Consider the following 19,297-nt stretch of genomic DNA (forward strand, 5'->3'; position numbering starts at 1 on the left):
ATAAATTAATGTAAATTAAAGTGGATGAAAAAACAACTTGCCGCAGGTGGGAACCAAACCCACAACCTTCGCATTTCGCATGCAATGAGATCCGAATTAATGACCTTTTACTATATGTATGTTTAACATTTTTGCTTGAGCAGTACTGAGTGTATCTGCGATTGCATAGAAATTTGATTCCTTTTGCTGTATTTATCATTGTTTTTTAATTCTGTATTATTTTTTAAGTGTAATTTGCATATTCTTAATCTTGCTCTCACAGTTTTGTCATTACTTATTGGCTGGTACTAAAGAGTTGTAAACTGTTTCAAGTTAGGTACTTGGATTTGTTTCTAAGTTTGCATAACCTGTCTGCCCAAATCGTTACTTACTAGAATGTTGTGTATTTATGTAAAGGGTGCCGAGACCCCGTCAGACATTGTTTGCCTTTTTTCTCAGCCTCTTCTTAGACTATGTCTGATCGCTGTCTTTGAAGTTCCATGGTACACGGCTATATCTAGGCTACCGGAAACACAATAGCAACAGCCATAAAATACGATAACACCACGCACACCTTCGAGGTAGCAGACAATGCAGGCACAACCACGTGACTGAGAATGCCGAGGCAAACAAAGGCAAGTTCTGCACTCCAGTACGTGGAAGTGCAATTTCAAATGAATTGTGCAACTTCATAGAGATGGCAACACCTAGTCACAACCACTGGTGTCCAATATGCACGAAATATCAAACACAAGATTGGCGTAGTACAGGTGTGGCAAAAACTCTCGGAGCTTTCTTTCTCAAGCCTGTGCTGGTTTATAGGTCAGCGCGGTATCAGAAAATCATTCCTCTCCAGGTGCATTATTATTTTCTGTTATGGCACTGGCAGATGTGAGATAAAGTTCTGCACACTTTCATGCAGCATCGGTTGTAGTATACATCTACAGATACAAATAGCGCACTGTCTTGTCGAGAAAAAAAATACATTCACTCTGAAGGTAGCTACGTTCCTCTGTGCTGAAGTGGAATAAAACTGCTATTTCTTCATCCTCTTTCCTCTGCTTTCTGCATTTTACAGTTGACTTTACCCGACTGCTTTCATCTCACTGTTGGTTTACAGGTAAGCTACAGAGTGTGTCGTCAGCCCATCACTGCAACTATTGACCTGCTTGTGCTCTCCAGTGTTTTTCTTTTGTGTGGCGGGACAGGGGATCAGAGGTGTTACTCTGTGAGACCGAGGTTCACATTAATTGGAGACACTGTACTTTTCTTTTTATATAAACTTGCAAAGCACTTTTGGGATTCTGGGACAGACACTGGTAAGCATTACGAGGACTTCAAGCCCATCACAACTACTATCGCTGCACAAAAATGTGACAGTGCAAAGTCCTTTTTCAGACTTATAACAAGCATGCAACACATTAGCAGGTAGTGCAGTAGGTTTTCATAAAACTTGAGATAAAAGTGTAGAGAAGGGAATGAGAGAAAAAGGAGAAGTATTGCAAATGCTTCCGACCTGTTCGCATATGTCACGTGTGCATTGCATTGCTCTCTGCAGGTGACCGTTTTTCACATTGTTACCACTGTTATCCGGCTATCACTCTGCGCAAGAGGCACCTACTCTAATGAAAATTCTTGAATGTTGCTGCAGATTTTATAGCGAATAAGCTGTGTCTAGTAATATTGTACAAGTGATGCAAGGAGCATAGTGCATTCTCAAATGCACATGAGCACAAGTGCACATTTGACGCCTGGAATGTATCAGTACATTTCTGCACATTTTGGAATCTGCACTGATACATCTAAACCAGCTGACAAAGTTGATGTGTGAGCTGAAGTCAATGACCATGCTTGCCGCATCGTTGTGATTTGAGTGTTGCATATCTCTCTGGGCACAAGTTTGCCCACTAAAGATTTGCGTTCTTACCTGAAACCTTTGGCAGTGTTTGCTTTGTTACGATCAATATAATGTCTCCCGTTGTGCTACACTGTCTGCCATGGTGAGTGCAACATGCCCACACTGCCTCTTGTGGCTGTGTGTCATTTGTAATCAAGTTACCTTGTACTGTGAGGACCAGAAATTTATCGGCCATACTGTGTGTCACTGTTGCACTTGTGCACCAAACCTACTGTAGCCTTACGCACAATTCTAGCAGTGTGTAATAAATGAAACAAAATAAGTATTGTTCATATTTTATATGCAGTTGTACGCATTAGTGCATGTGTTTATGCTTTAACCACATAAAAAACTAAGCTGAGCTGCATAAGTAAACCTTTCTACAATAAAGCCACTCTTACCATCAGAATCTAGCCTTGGTTTGCATGCACCATGGAGAATGATTGTCAAAGTAAGCGAATAGCATTATGCAGACCACAGAAATCAATGGACACTCTCACTGAAACATAGTTCGCCGTCACCCTCATCCTGCCGTTCTACTTCTCCCCATCCTAGCTACGCGGAAGCAGCGTGGGGAAGGTCCCCCAGCCCTGGATTGGGAAACTGAGGACGGCAACCGGTGGAGGCATGGTTGCGGCTAGTCGCACTGCTGAAAATCCTCCCCCGCCGCAACATTCCAGTGATGAAACTACGCCTGCACCGCCCCAAACAAAATGTGTCAACGACGCGACAATATAATGTTCATGCCAGCGACGAGACCAAGCGATGCGCGAATAGCAAATATCGGCAAAGCCGCAGCGCCGCACCCCGACGCACGTGCAATACCAAAACAAAATCCGCGGACGTAGCAGTGAAGACAGACAACCGGGATGTGTTTGCACTGGTTGACACCGGTGCTGACTTCTCCGTCGTAAGCGCAGTGTTCGCCACTCAATTAAGGAACGTTCTTACTGCTTGGGAGGGCCCACAGATACGAACAGCAGGTGGTCACGTAGTGACGCCAAAGGGAAGATGCACAACTCATGTAGCGGTGCGAGGACACACGTACCCTACCATTTTCATCGTCCTAGAGCAGTGCTCCCGTGACGTCATTCTGGGCGTAGATTTCCTTTTGGCAAACAGTGCGGTCATTAATCTACAGGCACAGACCATAAGTCTTTCACCAGAGAACGCCATCGCGCACGATTTAAGTCCTGCATTATCTCCTTCACTCGCGATTCTCGATGAACATATCATGTTGCCACCCCGGTCGAGTACTCTGATCGCAGTGGGTACCAACAACGGGAGCTGCATGGAGGAATTGGTCGAAGCGAACCCACGTTTGCTGTTTGAGCGGGGGTTGTCAGTAGAAAGTGGGATCGTCCGCCTGGTCGAAGGAACAGCCAATATACTGATAACGAATTTCTGCTCGGAATACCGTCATCTCACTAAAGGAACCACGGTGGCGCTCTTCGAGACTATTCCCGACATAGGCAATGTCCTCACGCTTGAAAACGAACTCGCACCTCGACCTCCTGACATTTCATTCAATATAAACCCTGCTCTACCGCAAGCGAGACAAGAACGGCTGCAGAAATTGCTTCATACCTACCAGGATTGCTTCGCTACATCATCCAAGATTTGCCAGACGATGCTTACAAAGCATCGGATAATAACAGATGAATGTACACGGCCTATTCACCAGTCACCGTACCACGTGTCCATGAAAGAATGGGAAGCAATCAGGAAACAGATAAAAGAAATGCTGCACGACGACGTCATCGAACCCTCTCAAAGTCCCTGGGCTTCCCCCATCGTGCTCGTGAAAAAAAGAGACAACACCCTAAGATTCTGTGTCAATTACCGCCAACTCAACAAGGTCACGAGAAAGGACGTCTACCCGCTACCTCGAATTGACGATGCCTTAGATCGCCTTTGCAATGCAAGATACTTCTCGTCCATGGACCTAAAGAGCAGCTATTGGCAGGTAGAGGTTGACGAAAGGGATTGCGAAAAGACTGCGTTCAATACACCAGATGGCTTATACCAGTTCAAGGTCATGCCATTTGGGCTGTGTACTGCCCCTGCAACTTTCCAAAGGGTAATGGACACTCTGTTGGCTGGACTTAAATGGCAAACTTTTCTGGTATATCTTGATGATGTGATAGTATTCGCTTCTACCTTCGACGAACACCTTAGCAGGCTAGAGGTGGTACTGCATGCTATCAAGTCTTCCGGACTTACACTTACGCTGAAGCCTGAAAAATGACGCTTCGCCTATGAACAGCTCACATTCCTGGGCCACGTTGTCAACTCTGCACGCGTCTTACTAGACCCAGAGAAGACAGCTACCGTGTGACACTCCCCACAGCCCCGTGAAAAGAAAAGCGTCACAAGGTTTCTCGGATTTTGCGCCTACTACAGACGTTTCGTCAAAGACTTCTTGCGGATCACAGAGCCACTGACACGCCTGACAAAAGAGGACGTCCCGTTTGTATGGCATGCACCACAAGAGGAAGCGTTTCGAGAGCTTCAGCGCCGCCTCCAATCGCCACCTATTTTGGGGCACTTCGACAACAAGGCTGAAACTGAAATCCGCACTGACGCTAGCACTTACGGCCTCGGCGCCTTTCTTGTTCAGAGACAGAACGGACAAGAACACGTCATCCCCTAAGCCAGTCGTTCTTTATCGAAGGCCGAGTCAAACTATTCCACAACGGAAAAAGAATGTCTGGCAATAGTGCGGGCAACATCAAAATTTCGCCCATATGTATACAGCTGACCTTTTACTGTCGTTACCGATCACCATGCTTTATGCTGGTTAGCAAACCTGAAGGACCCGTCCGGACGCCTTGCAAGATGGAGTTTGCGGCTGCAGGAGTTCGATATCTCCATAGTCTACGAGAACGGAAGAAAGCGTTCAGACGCAGACTGTCTGTCCCGCACCCCCGTCGAGCAACCACCACCGTGTACAGACGACGACTCAACTTTTCTGGGCATGGTTACCGCCTCCGATTTCGCCATGCAACAGCGGGCCGACCCTGAACTTAGTGGCCTCATTGAGTACCTTGAAGGACGAAGTGACAGGGTACCACAAATCTTCAAGCGCAGTGTGTCCACATCCTGCTTGAGAAATGGTGTTCTAGCCAAAAAGAACTTCGATCCTACGAAGAACGCCTACCTTCTTGTTGTACCATCGTCGCTACGTCCAGAAAGTTTGCTGGCATCTCATGATGAAGCAACATCCGGACACCTCGGCTCTGCACGAACACTCGCATGGATTCGAGAATGTTATGACTGGCCGCGTATTGCCGAAGAAGTCAAGCACTACGTCCGTACGTGCAGAGAGTGTCAATGCCGCAAGACTCCCCTAACGAAACCTGCCGGATTCCTGCAACCGATCAAACCCTCGACAAAACCATTCCAGCAAGTTGGATTGGACTTTCTTGGGCCTTTTCCGACGTCCACCGCTGGGAACAAATGGATTATTGTTGCGACGGATTACTTGACGCGCTACGCAAAAACATGCGCACTCTCAAGAACCACCGCTGAAGAAGCCGGCAGATTTATTATTTTTCATTTCCTCCTGCGTCACGGTGTGCCAGAGGCCATTATCACTGACAGGGGCACAGCATTCTGTAGTGACCTGATGCAGGCCATACTGCGGTACAGCCAAACTACTCACCGCAGAACTACCGCATACCATCCGCAAGGTGATGGTCTCACAGAACGGCTAAATAAAACCCTGGCGGACATGATGTCGATGTACGTTGACGTAGAACATAAAACGTGGGATGAAGTACTCCCTTATGCCACCTTCGCATACAATACCGCCATTCAGGAGACAACTGGGCTGACACCGTTCGCTCTTGTTTACGGCTGGGAAGTGACTACGACACTCGACGCAATGCTCCCTCATGTGAATGAAGGTCACCCACATCCTGACGCGGCGACGTTTCAGCAACACGCCGAAGAGGCCCGGCAGCTCTCTCAAGTACGAACCGTAAGACAGCAAGCAATCGACGCCCGGCACTACAACCTTCGACACCGCCATCAAGAATACACGCCCGGCGACCATGTTTGGGTATGGGCGCCGGTTCACCGACGAGGCCTCAGCGAGAAGCTCCTTCGACGTTATTTCGGCCCATACAACATTGTCCGCCGTGTGGGTGCATTGAACTATGAGGTCATTCCTGACGGGTTGATGAACTCTCAGCGACGGTGCGCACAGCCTGAAATTGTTCATGTTGTGCGCATGAAGCCGTATTACGCACGTTAGAAAACTTCTAGCGTAGTTCTTTTTTTCTTTACTTTGTGTTCACCACGAACTCTAGTGCTGTGTACTTATTTACCTAAGTGCTTATTTTCAACATCGAGACGATGCTTTTTTTGGAGGGGGAGCAATGCCACGTGCTTTTCGGGCTTTGCACCTGTGCCGGTAGCGTGCGTATGACGGATGTTAACGCGTGTGAGCACTCGCACGAACCTATCGCGATAGCCTCGTATCTATGATGGGCCCATCGTATCAGGCAGGGCAACTCGCGCTATCTCTCGCGATAGTTCTACGCACGTTACTTCACAGCTTTTAAATACTACCCGCAGACAGGGGATGCTGGTTCTTTGTTGATTGCTGTCCATGCTTGCACATGTTGCTGCTATTGGGCTAGTTGCTTTTGGTTATGTGGGGGCACAAGTTCGCCTCAATAAATGGTTGTCTTGCTGTGCGCTCGTTTTCTCTAATTACCGGTGTGTAGCACCACTCGTGACACTATATAAACTACAAGAGTGAGGCGTGCGTGGGAAGTCGAACGACCTTCTGCATTCATACCTACAGTACCGAAGTCAGCTTGTTTCACATTGTAATTTCAATTCACAGTCTAAAAAACATCAACACTGGAATCCCTCAAGGTAGCATTCCTAGGCCGCTCTTATTCATTGTCTATATAAACGATATTTTTTGGCTCTGTTACAAATTGTCAATGGGTTGGCTATGCAGATGATACAGCACTTTTTTTCCAGAGGTATAAAGCCAGATCGGATGGTGTCCTTAGCAAATGATGTGCTTGCACAGGTATTAAATTGGACAGGAAATTGCTTGAAAAATCAACACACAAAAAAAAACACAGGCTATATTTTTATCGCACTAAGCACACAGTTCCTGAATTCACAGAAACCTTATATCTTGATAACGATGTAGTTAGTATTGTTAATGAGGTCAAGGTGTTCGGAGTTACATTTTTCAGAGACACCATCATGGAACAAGCATGTGGAAAATATCTGCAACAAATTCAGTTGTCACTGGACTGATTAATAAAAACCGTCAAATATTACCAGTAAAAAGTTAAATGATGCATTTACAATAGATTATTTTTATCAGCACTAAATTATTGCCACTTTGTATGGGGCTATACGCCATTAGATAACATTAAGAAACTCAGTCTATGTCAAAAGCACGCAGTTCGTGCAGTTGCTAACGTATATATGCTACTCGTACATCTCCTTACTTTAACGCATCGAAAATACTAAAAGTGGAATTTATCTACGCTTTCTGACCTTCCTGTACTTACAGTTGCGTCATTAAAAAGCAATAACACTGACTTTATCGGTTCCTTTCGTTTAGCAAAGTGACACTACCTATGCGACACAAGAATTCAGGATTCTTGGCTTCCGCGATTATGCAGCACAAATTATGGAAATCAGTCGGTATCTTTCCAACTAGCTGCGCTATTAAACAAGTATGCCAAACATGGCATAATCGCTGAGACTGCATCCACAGGCACATTTTATTTGTTTTTATCAGGTCAAGATATGATTTAGTTGACATACCCATCAAGCTGTTTTGGTGCCAGCTGCTTGCTTAGTTTCAGCAACATTGTGTATTATTTACTGCAGCAGTCACAGAATGCTGTCAGTTGTACTTGCAGTGCATGCATTTTGTCAATGACTGTCAGATTCCTTTTTTGTTTTTTTTTCGAAGGATGTTTTTTTTTTAGTTTTGGTGGTACTAACTTGGTACTATATATCACACGTTTTTTCTTTGTGTCTTTTTGGCTTTTTCTTCATTTCTATTCTTTCAGAATTCTGAGGTTATAATTTTACAGGTGAAAAGCAAATGGTAAACTGTTTTTGTTGCCTCTCTCCATTTTTAGATTTCGCATGCTTGATATGACACTGATTTTTTCAAGCTCATATATTGCAAGATGTTTTTTTTTGTTATATGTTTATTTGTTTTTTATTTCACAGCTTTGTAATTCGTCTTGATCCTGTATTTCAGATATCCCCACATTGTGTGACAAATTAAAACCCATTCTGCTCTTTGTTTGCATAAATGATAGGTTATTTGTATATCTTTTGTCAAAGTGTATCTTTTTTCAATAAGTATGTTTAGTCGTTTCCCATTCCCATTTATTTAGAAGTGTACCACGGCTCACCTGCTGCTCACTTGTAAGGAGTCGGAGCCTTGTCAAGCTGCAAATAGCGCCTTTGTTTCCATCACTCCCATATTTCTCGTGGAGAAATAAACATTTATTTGATTTATTTATTTATTTATTTATTTAACTGGTCAGCCAATTGGCCAGCTGTGGCTGGAGCACTGACAGTGGTCCAGTGCTCCCTCGGGCATCTCCCCATGTGGCCTACGTAGTATTTGGCACAGGTAGGTAGGAATCTTGTAAACCACTGCAACCTTGCAATCCACAAAGCGTTGGCAAGCTTATTCGTACTAGCGTTTTTTTTTTTTTTAATAGCATTATTTGTCAAGTGGCACATCCTTGAGAGCTTTGGCAGTGGTGAGGACGTAACACTTGTTCTTAAGATGATAGGAGACCTTGTTTATGTATGCATTTATTAATTTAAAAGTACCTTCAAGGTGCATACAATACATTATAGAGGGGAGGGACAACAACATAATAAAATACAACAAAAAGATAGTATTGAAAAAGCTACAAAGTTAGAAGGCTACAATAAAAACAAGAAACATTACATCAGTTGAATAAATACAAAAGCAATTTGTAGTACAAAAACTGATTTGTTGGATGGAACTTGTTCAAAAACAGCAAGAAAATAAAAAAGAAGTAAAAGTAAATAAACAGAGCTACAGCACTAGTTCATGTTAATTAAAGCACTTTTAAAGAGAACAGGATCACGAATGTCCACTATTGGTAAGTTGTTCCCAACAGAAGTGTTGGGAAGAAATAACTGTGAGCACGTAACAGTGTACCGTGAGAATACATTGACTTTATGATGACGATCTAAGTGAGCAGATGTCAACTGTGAGACACGTATAATGAGAGAGCAGAGAGCTGTGTTTTGATAGTAAATTTTATGAAAAAGGGGAATTTGAGCTTAATTCTGGGAAACAGTAATGGGATGTTAAGAGATGTTTTCATTTGCCCTACGCTAGCAGAACGATTGTAGATTTCTAATATAAAATGGGCAGAGCGATTTTGGACTGCTTCGATTGCATCAATTACAGTCAAGCCCGCTTATAACGAACCTGAGCATTATACGGCGTCTGTTTGTTATACCCTGAAGTTTATAGTAAGTGGACGACAGCTTAAAAAGAAAGAAAAAAGTGGCTACTCAAAACACTAAATTTATTTTTCAATAGAATGAGCGCCAAAAAATGACAGCACACAAGAAGAAAACCAGACAGGACAAGGCGCTTTTGCTTGTGTGCTGTCATTTTTCGGCGCTTATTCTATTGAAAGCTATGCACCAACTAGCCCCACAACGTGTTTTACTAAATTTATTTCTTAGAACAGAAGTTCGTGATGCTCATCTGTTTCTGCAGTGCAGGTCCGATGAGGGTGGTCTCCAGTTCACTTAAAGCAGAAGCGTGCTCCTCCCCTAGGCCCTTGGCATAGACAAGTTCCCTGAGGCTCTCTATGTAGCCCATTGCTATAGGCACTTCATCGTCACCCGATTCCTCCGTGTCACTCTCTGCCCGCACTTCGCAAGCGATGCCCTCGCGTGTGCACGGTTCTGCAATATCAGCATCTTCATCAGCGAAAATGAGGTCATCCTAACCAGTGTCGTAGCCCTCCATGTCGGAGTCGACGATGCGCTGCCGCAAATCACTACCGGACCTATCATCTTCGGAAGCATCAGGCCTGGCATCAGGCCTGGCATCAGGCCTGGCATCAGGCCTGGCATCAGGCCTGGCATCAGGCCTGGCATCAGGCACTGTGTCAGTGAAGCTGGCCTTGCAAAAACCGTTCTGCATGCAAGCAGCCGTCACATCTGCCCAGGCCACCTTCGCCATCTCAACGGTTGAATACAGTGAAACTCAAAGTGGTAAATTGACGGCTGGGTGGTCTACAGCGATGAGCAAGCACTCCACAATGCGGCGCCTATACAATGCCTTAAATGCACCTATTATGCCCAAATCAAGTGGCTGTACTTTTGAAGTGGTGTTTGACGGCAGGAAAAGCAGAGTAACTGCTGTCAGAGACGTTCGCACATTGTACGCTGAGCAGTTGTCCGAGTACGAGCAGCCTTCCTTGCCTCTGCATGTCGTGGTCAAACTCACCGAGCCACTCTGTGAATAAACTGAGCATCATGCATGCCTTAATGATGTGCCTGTAGCGCACAGCTGCACAGCTCCGAAAGCCAACGCAGCTTCTCTGATTTTCCAATCATGCACCAGTCACTGCCATCCATATAAGTGCACAGAAGTACTGCAACGCTCACTTTACTGGGCTTGCCGCCAGCACATGAGTTGCCTTTCATGGCGTGCGTCTTGTTCGGCAGCATGTGATAAAATAATGCAGGTTCGTCTGTGTTATACACATCCTGCTCTGTGTAGCTTGCAGTAACAGCTCGGTTTCTTACAAGCTGAGTAGTAATGTCATGGTCACTTACCGAAGCCGCCTCACCTGCAATCCATTTAAAGGGACACTAAAGGTTACCAGAAAGTCAAGTTAAAGTGATAAAGCAATGCTCTAGAACGTCTAAGGCGTTAATATAATCGCAAACAGAGCTTTAGTAACCGAGAAATTGAGGTAAATGCATGACACGATTTGAGACCCCCCAGCGACATTCCGGTACTAGCCCGTTGACGAAAGCACTCCTCCTCGTAATTTATGTCACTAGTACTCGACTACTCGTATTAAAAAGATAATTTCATCAGATTATAAGACAGAAGAAAATGCTACTTGTCTACTTCTATTCGATTCTAAGAAAAAATAACATATTGACCTTACCCCTGAATAGTATGGGTGATCGAAAGGTTTCGTTTTCGCTCGACTTTGCGCCGCACGCGCTTTGGAGTTTCAGTTGTTTCTTTATCGTGTCGTGCTGCGGTGGTCCTGCTGGCTCGCGAAACTTGCATTTGGAACAAGCAGCGACAATGCCACGTCCATGTGATGTCGTGGGATGCGCGAACGGTCCGCGGAACTTGGCCAAAGGCAGTTGCAGCGGCGAATCCAATGTTACTTATCACTGTGTGCCAACAACTGAACCTCTCCGTTCAAAGTGGTTAAGTGCCGTACCTCTGCCACAGCGCGCTGGCAAAGAGCCGAGAAATCACGTAGTGTGCTCGCTGCACTTTCGTCGAGAGGATTACGAGTTCAACGCCGACTTACTGAAGTCGCGTGAAGTGCCTTTCAAAGCAGGTCGTCGTCGTAGTAGTGCACCGGCAGCGTGAGCCCTCAACAGCAGGTCACATTCATCAGTGCTTAAATCACTGAACTCAAGCCCAGCATCGCGAGCTAATGTGTCGTTGTCAGGGTCATCCATTGCAACGAGCGCCGAAGCTGGCGTCATGGAATAAAGAACCAGCTTATTGTCGTGCGCTTTCCCTTCCGCTAGCCACCACAGTTCCGCTTTCGCGCTACTGTCGGCTCTGTCTTGGCTCTGTTTCTGGCCGCGCGTTCGCGTTTTGTGCAGAACAGCCGTAGCGCCGTCTGCGGGAGCCATTTTACTATCGTTTTACTCACCAACGGCGCAACGTCACTATGAGACCGTGACGTCAATACTCCTCGATCGGAGTGCGGGTGATTTGAACTGTGCTAGAGGTACGCGGACGCTTCAGAACCCATTTTTCTCTAAAAATAAGTGTCTTCTTCGCACGAAACAAGTGTTTCGGGGCTTCTGGGATTGTATTTCAACAGTCCACGTTGACTTAATATTAACCTTTAGTGTCCCTTTAAGAACAATCCTATGCCACACTTTGAATCGATGTAGCCAGCCACTGCCTGGGCAGAAGTCAGGAAAATCTAGCAGGCACACAAAGCTTTTGGCTTTGCCCAGCATCATTGGTCCCCTTATCAGCATGTTGCGGGCCTGTGCATTGGCAAACCACTTAAGCAACGTGTCCTCTACGTCCACATAGGTGGCCTTCTTCAGGGGCTTTCTGTTCATCAAGTTCGCAGCAGAGCTGGCAATCTTTTCCTTGTTCTTTAAAATCGTCGAGACGGTTGATTTAGACACGTACTTCTTCACCAACTGGCAGTTTTAGCGCATGTCTTGCCGCTGTCTTTCGTCCCTTTTCGTGCGTTAAAAAACCTCAGTTTTAGCACCTTGAGACACTTCCTTCAAAAGTGCTCACTCCGTTGCTGTATTCAGCACTTCTTGTTTCATGAACGCTGCAAGAACGACATTCCCGTTTGCCATCCTGAATTACAACTTGGGCCCGACTAGAACGAAGCAAGGAAGCATGGAGACTCATGCGGATAGGCCTGCTTCATGATAATGGCCAGAAAAAACTTCCGCACTTTAGCTGGCGCCGTAACCTGTGCACCGAGACAGCAAGGGAGTTGCAAGAAAGAGTGAGGAGAGGGGAGCGGAGTTGCGAGGACGGGCGGGAGGACGATTTTGGAAGCCACACGCCAACACTCGTTTGTAGCGCGTGACGGTGGGGAGAGGGTAGAGGGGCACAAAACGGATAGTTCGCCTCTGTGGAGGCTAGCAAAAATAGACCACGCGCGTGCAAAGGGGTTGGAAGTCATCGTTATCTCGCATCGCGGTGACTGGTTTACACCGTCTGTTCACTGTAACCGATCAGCAGGGCTCAAAGGCATTCATTATACATGCGATTTTATGCCATTGAATGAATGTATATTTTGACAATCGCCCGGTTCTCGTTCATTTTAAGCGAAAGTTCGTCTTAAGTGGGGCCGTTATATGTGGGCTCGACTGTAACATGGAATGACGTGGATCCCAAACCGCTGAGCCATGCACACTCTAGCTAAGGACGAACGTAAGTGGTGGACAAAAGTAATTTTAGTGAGGACGGAACAAGGAAAATTTTTTTCCTGAAGTATCCCAGAGAGCGGTTAGCTGCAGACATTCTGTATTTGACATGATGTTTCTGTGACAGCTTGCTATAGCTATATGAAGGCCAAGGTAACGGTGTGATGTGAAAGTTTGGAGAGGAAGATTAGCCAACATGTAGGGCAAGCTGAGCTAGGACGTGAGATTTGCATATATTTACATTTTTTAGCGTTAAGTCCTACCTGCCATGTGCTGCACCAGTTGAGAAGGTGGTTCATATCAGTTTTAAGGATAGTGACGTTGGCGATACTGGTCATATTGCGATATATGACACACTCATAAACAAAGCCATATTTGTGAAGAAATGTTATTGGGTAAGTCATTTAATATATTAAGACTAACAGGGAACCAAAAACAGAGTGCTGAGGAATGCCGGATACTACTGGGTCCATGCTAGACGTAGAATCATTAGTGGTGACGAATTGAACTCGAGAAATGCACAACTCTGCTTATGTAACACCTAGTAATAGAGTAACAGTAACAAATGGTTGACTTTGTCAAAGGCTTTAGAGAAGTCAAGAAATAAGTACGGTAATCAGTAGAAAAGCAACAATCAAGACTAATATGGAAGTTGTGAGTAAGTGATAGCAGTTGAATCACACGAGCAGGATTTGCAAAATCCGTGCTGAAAATTTGAAAAGAGTTTATCTTCAAGAAAGTTTATGAGCTGTGTGAAAATAACATGCTCCATCGTTCTGCAAGGGATCGAAGTTAACCATATTGGTCGATAGTTAAGTGGTTCATGAGCTATGCTACATTTATGGATTGGTACCACATTTACAATCTTCCAGCCACAAAGTAATGGGGCCGACTGGTATGACTGTGAGAAGATATACTCTAGGATGGTGGAGCAATACTCACCGGCATTTTTCAAAACTTTCGATGCGAACCCCTCTTCACCACAGGAGGAGCCAAGTTTTAGTTTATCTTTTTTATACCAGCAGAACTAAAACTAATAGAATTCATTAGACAGATTTGAGCAGACTGGATAGTTCAAAACCAGGTTTCACAGGTGAGGAGAACGACTCAAGAAATTTATTGCTTGAAACAATTGCACAGTGATGACTGGGTAACCAGTTGGTGTGGTTAGTGATATGCTTTGTCTATCAGCATGCTAAATCACTGTCCAAAAGCCTTGTGGGTTAATTTTTAGCATGTTAGGTAGAGTAGTGTCAAAAAATAAAAATTTGGTAGATTTCAATGTAATTAAGTATGCAGAAGTAGCTTCTTTGTGAACAGTCCATCTAGATAGTCCTTGTGAGTGTTTTGCAATGAGGAAAAGATCTTTTCTTGTTTGAGAGGCGATTTAGTGGTCTATTATACCACTGTGCTTTGTTATATGAAAAAGGTCATTTAGTAGGGATAAACTGATTAATTATTTGAATAATCTTTTCCTGAATATGTACCAGTTTACCTCTAACGAATAATTGTCAACATGAAGCAGAAAGTCTTCTAAAAATGGTGCAAGCTCGCTGTTAATAGCAGTGAAGCTCCCTCTCCTGTAATCTCTGATCATTTCAAAATGGTTATATGATGATGACTGCGATAGAGTTAGTGAAAAATGCAGAAGATTGTGATTGCTGAAACTTGGTGAATGGACGACAGAAGAAACAATATCATTAGATGATGTGAGAACTAAGTCCAAAAGCAAAGATGTGGAGCTTGTTACATGTGTGGATAAGTTAACAATACGTCGCAAGTCAAAATCAGTGCACGTGTTAGTGAAGCACTTTGATTCAGGTGAGAAAAGATTAGAAGATGGACGCGTTCCTGGTCATGTTCTATTGGGAAAATTAATATCATCCATAATGAGAATCTGTGCTCCAGGGAATCGGACTTTCACCTGGTTTAGGCCATCATACTGACTGTCACAAAATGTTGGAACACTTGATGGGGCACGGCAACACACTCCAATAACAACCTTCATAAAATCCACATTAGGACAACACTATACGGTTTCAATGTCAGAGGTTAGTGCAATAGAAAAGCAATCAAAACACTTGTTCATGGCGAGTAGAGCAATGCCGTCGGTTGTGTTAACATGGTCACACTGGTAAGTATTAAACATTTTGTTACCATGGAGCTGATCAGAGGTCGATATTTTAGAAGTTGGCCATGTTTGGGTTAGGCCGCTATATAGGCTTCACAATCATTTATTGGGCTGCACAGTTCATTTTATTTAGGTAACTGACTACGAGTATTAGTGAGCAACACAGAGAGTTCAGTTCTCATTGACTTGGTCCTTGCCACCTTGCATTTTCCCATTAGAGTATAGCTGAGAGAGTACGACCAAGCTCCAGGAACCACACGTCTCAGCCACCACTACTACTGTGTTGCCCCATTTCATAGATGAAGTCTTCATTGGCATTGTAGCCATAGCACTTCCGGTCAATTGGCAAGTTTGCTATATCTTAGCTTAAAAAGTAGGTGCAGAGATTTCCCATACTCATCAAGTCTTGTTTCCTTGCATAACGTATTGCAGTGCAGTAGTCTTCACTAACTGCAATTCTGTTGTTTTTGAGCTTTGCACACTTGGATAGAATTACAAGTAGTTTACAAGGATAGAAGCACAAGTAATTTCCCCTATGTTGTCATTGGTGTCAGTGTTTGTTGGCTTGTGATATGACTAAAAAAAATTGGGCCCCTTGGTCAACCCCCTTCCTTCCCATTTAAAACTCACCAAAGTCACTCTGCAATTTATCAATACTGGCTGCCTGAATTTCCCCACTGTATGTATGGAACAGCCACGGGGCACACATCGGAAGGTGTTTCTTGCACTTAGATGCTGCCAAGTCTGCTTTTACCTCTTTTATGACACTCACAGTAACGGACAGTGAAGTACCTTCTGGATAGCCAGTGCTACACAAACGGTTAACACTGTAAAAAAATTACGCAAAGAAATGAGGACAAGTACGCCGAGTAACAGGCCATTCACCTTTGTTTCATTGTTTTGCGCTGGTTCTTACTCTACCACATGAATGACCAACTAGCCAAACACAAGATTTTGCTTGAACATTTCATTGGTTTGTTTTCGTAGAAATGTACTCTACATGGCCAGGAATAAAAGTGAGCCAGTTGCTAGATTTTCCTTGATGTGGAGATGTGCTTGGGCTCCACAGAGTCAAGAGCAGGAAGTGGACTCACCACAGCCTTGACAACAGTTCGGACAAGGATACTCGCCACGAGGCCCACCACCGTTCGTGCCACAATAAACGAGAGTCCCAGCAGAGAAGCATACTCGACCGTGTATAGGGCACCAGCCTAACGGCAAGAAAACAACGGGATCTTTATCACAAAGCAGTGACAGCTAGCAAAGGTAACAGAATAAGGTTAAACAGATGAAATCAGCACTGAAAATTGATTTTTGTCTATGTTAACAGTATTCTGGCTGTGAATTCCCAGCTTTTATGCATTCACATCATTCAACATATACCTGTTTGCTCTTTCCACATCCTGCAGTAATTAACTACCTGGGATTGCATTGTGAAATCCTCCTACCGCCTCCCTAAAAAGTTACTGAAATTTGCGCCTCAGTCATCATGAAGAAGGTATCATCAACTTAATGTGAATACCAATTTGCAAGTTTGTGTACAGTGCCCACAGCTGAAAGTGTGAACAAAACATGGCACACGGATACAGGTCACGCGCTTCCTAACACTTGTTTGTTCAGAAACACAAGCCATGCCTTTTAAATGATGAATATCTGCAAATTCGTCCAGTTGTCTACACTTTCACATACAGTGCTATGTAACTACCCCTCATTATTGCGATAGCAATTTTATGGATACTACAGGTGAACTGTCACCATCGTCGTCGGCATTGCCATGTTGTTCCGTATAAAGTCTAAGTGTCATAAGATGATTAATAAAGAGAAAATGGGACATCCACCCAATTGTAGCAATTGCTACAAAGGATTATCAATTACTTCCCTCCACCTTGCGGGTTTTCGCAGAACTATTGCGGCATAATAAGATCGCGGCCACACGCCATATGCTGTAGGTGCGAGGAAAAAGTGTGCAAGGATGAGTTGAGGAGGATGATGGCTTCATTTAGACCACTTCATTTAGTTTGGTTATTCTAGAGTGCTTGTCTTTCGGGATATACTAATTATAAAATTTCAAGGCTCAGTACCCTAATTTCATATTTAGGAGCAAGATTCTTGATACTTTATAAACGTTACAACTATTTCATAAAAAATAAAATAAAATGAAAGGCTTCCTACAGAGAAAACACAACATACAACATTGTCAAGATGTTGAATTTTCAGCATGCTCGCATTATCAAATCGGCCGGAATTTCATTCCAGTTCACAAAATACCTGATTAAGCGAAGTAGATATGTCAAAGTAGACAGGTGTCTGAACTTGGTTGGATCGACGGTTCACGTGTTTGTGACCTCTTTCATTTCCGACTGTATGATCTCCATTGTTAGATATTTTCGGTTCTCTTTGCACCCTGGTAAGATCAGCAACACCTCTTTTCACCTCGTGACATTCGCCTTTCAGCATTTGGCAGTGTCTGGCAGTTGCTGCTAAACCAAATGCTCAATATTATCTGACCCTGGAGTTTCATACATTATTTTTCAAGAAAAAGTATTAGCCAACAGCGACAACACAAGCATGTATGCCGTCATTTTGATGTCTGCCAGTCTTGGCTGCCGTCTGTTACTGGAATCCCAAAATTGTCTGCAAGAAAATTACAGAGAAAGAAAAAAAATGGCTGTGGCTTAGGTAAGGTTAAGCCCAGGATGCGAAGCATACTAGCCTTTATTTTAGTTGTTGAACCACTGTTTAGCTTGGTCAACTGCTGTTGCTTGGCTATATTTGGTTCGGCTAGACGAAGAAACAACTCATGCGTTACTCTGCTTCGCCTTGGACCCGCATTGGACGCGGTGAGCATCGAGCAACACAGCGTTCGGCGCGGCAACGAAATGTGTGCCTGAGCAAGCGACGCACGCCTGAGCAAGCGACGCACGCCTGAGCCTTAGAAACAGCTCGTTTCTAAGGCAACACCGCATTCACTAGAGGCGCTTTTGTACCGCTTTGAAGCATCGTACTCGTGGCTCAGTGGTAGCGTCTCTGTCGCACACTCCGGAGACCCTGGTTCGATTCCCACTCAGCCCATCTTGCATGAGTTGAGCCAAAGCCACTTCTCCTCTGTCGTGACGTCACGGTGTCACGTGGTATTCAAGGCGACACCGCCGCGCCTGAGGAGCTGGGTTGAGCTCTCGTAATATGCTTCGCATGAAAATTCTTATTGTGCTGAGACAGTTATAAGTAACAACCGACAACCATCTCTCAACCACCCTGCCAATGCTACAGCAGTGGAGGACACTGATGCAGAAGAGCCCGAGTGCACCAGCAGCTGGCATGATTGGCCAATGCTTGCTGCTTGAAATCTTTGCACTGGCTCGAGCTTTGAAACGGCCGATTTCAGCTGAAGTGCCGAGTGGCTGGGCTGGGGTGATCGGGGGCAGGCTCCTTCTCACTCGTAGCGTGCCAGCCAATCAGCGGCAGCTGAAACGGACAATCCACTGTGTGGACACTTACAGAATGCCCACGCCTGGCATCCGCACCTTTCTCGTACTCTGGCATGTCACCTTCCCAGTAGTGGGTGCAGTCCTAAATTAATTTTGCTTCGTCTACATGTAATGGCAATGACTGAGCAGGGGCTTCTTCTCACGCTTACTGGATGGCACAAGGCGCTGACGTCGTCTCCTTTTCCTCAAGGATATCATGAGGTATATTAAAGAAGAAACGCTAATATAAATTTGAGAAAACCAGAAGGAATCCAGTAGTAATAAGCTAAATGGTTATTCTGTAGAGACCAGAGGCAAAGTTAAGATAGGTAAGAGGAGGAAGAAGAGCCAAGTCTTTCCACTTCAACACCGAAAGACACAACTCGCACAGACGAATACAATTCACACTTCTTTTACTTCTTGAAAGAAGGTGGTTCGCTCGCAACTGAAGATATTCGCTCCAACAAACACTGCACAAAACAGTCTAAGGCTTACTGCACATTATATTTCATTAGTTATAGCATGAGAGTTCAGCATTATGGGTGAAAGTATAATTTCTTTTTTTTCGATTGGCAATGAACTGCAATACCATAGTTCAGACTGCCACTGCAGATTTCAAAGCGCTTGTAACAAGCTCATCCACAAAGTAGC

At 44.5% G+C, this 19,297-nt stretch overlaps 1 protein-coding gene across 3 annotated transcripts in view; it reads right to left on the reverse strand.

Annotated features, from left to right (window-relative positions):
• LOC135920494 (sphingosine-1-phosphate phosphatase 2-like) overlaps window positions 1–19,297 on the reverse strand; it is a 187,635-nt gene that overhangs the window by 64,299 nt on the left and 104,039 nt on the right. For all 3 annotated transcript variants that reach the window (XM_070528959.1, XM_065454761.2, XM_065454762.2), the window contains exon 4: window positions 16,274–16,390. In XM_070528959.1, coding sequence (XP_070385060.1) covers window positions 16,274–16,390 — 117 coding nt within the window. The remainder of the gene's footprint in view (window positions 1–16,273; window positions 16,391–19,297) is intronic.

Source organism: Dermacentor albipictus, unplaced genomic scaffold (genome assembly GCF_038994185.2).
Source record: "Dermacentor albipictus isolate Rhodes 1998 colony unplaced genomic scaffold, USDA_Dalb.pri_finalv2 scaffold_16, whole genome shotgun sequence".
Lineage (NCBI taxonomy): Eukaryota > Metazoa > Arthropoda > Arachnida > Ixodida > Ixodidae > Dermacentor > Dermacentor albipictus.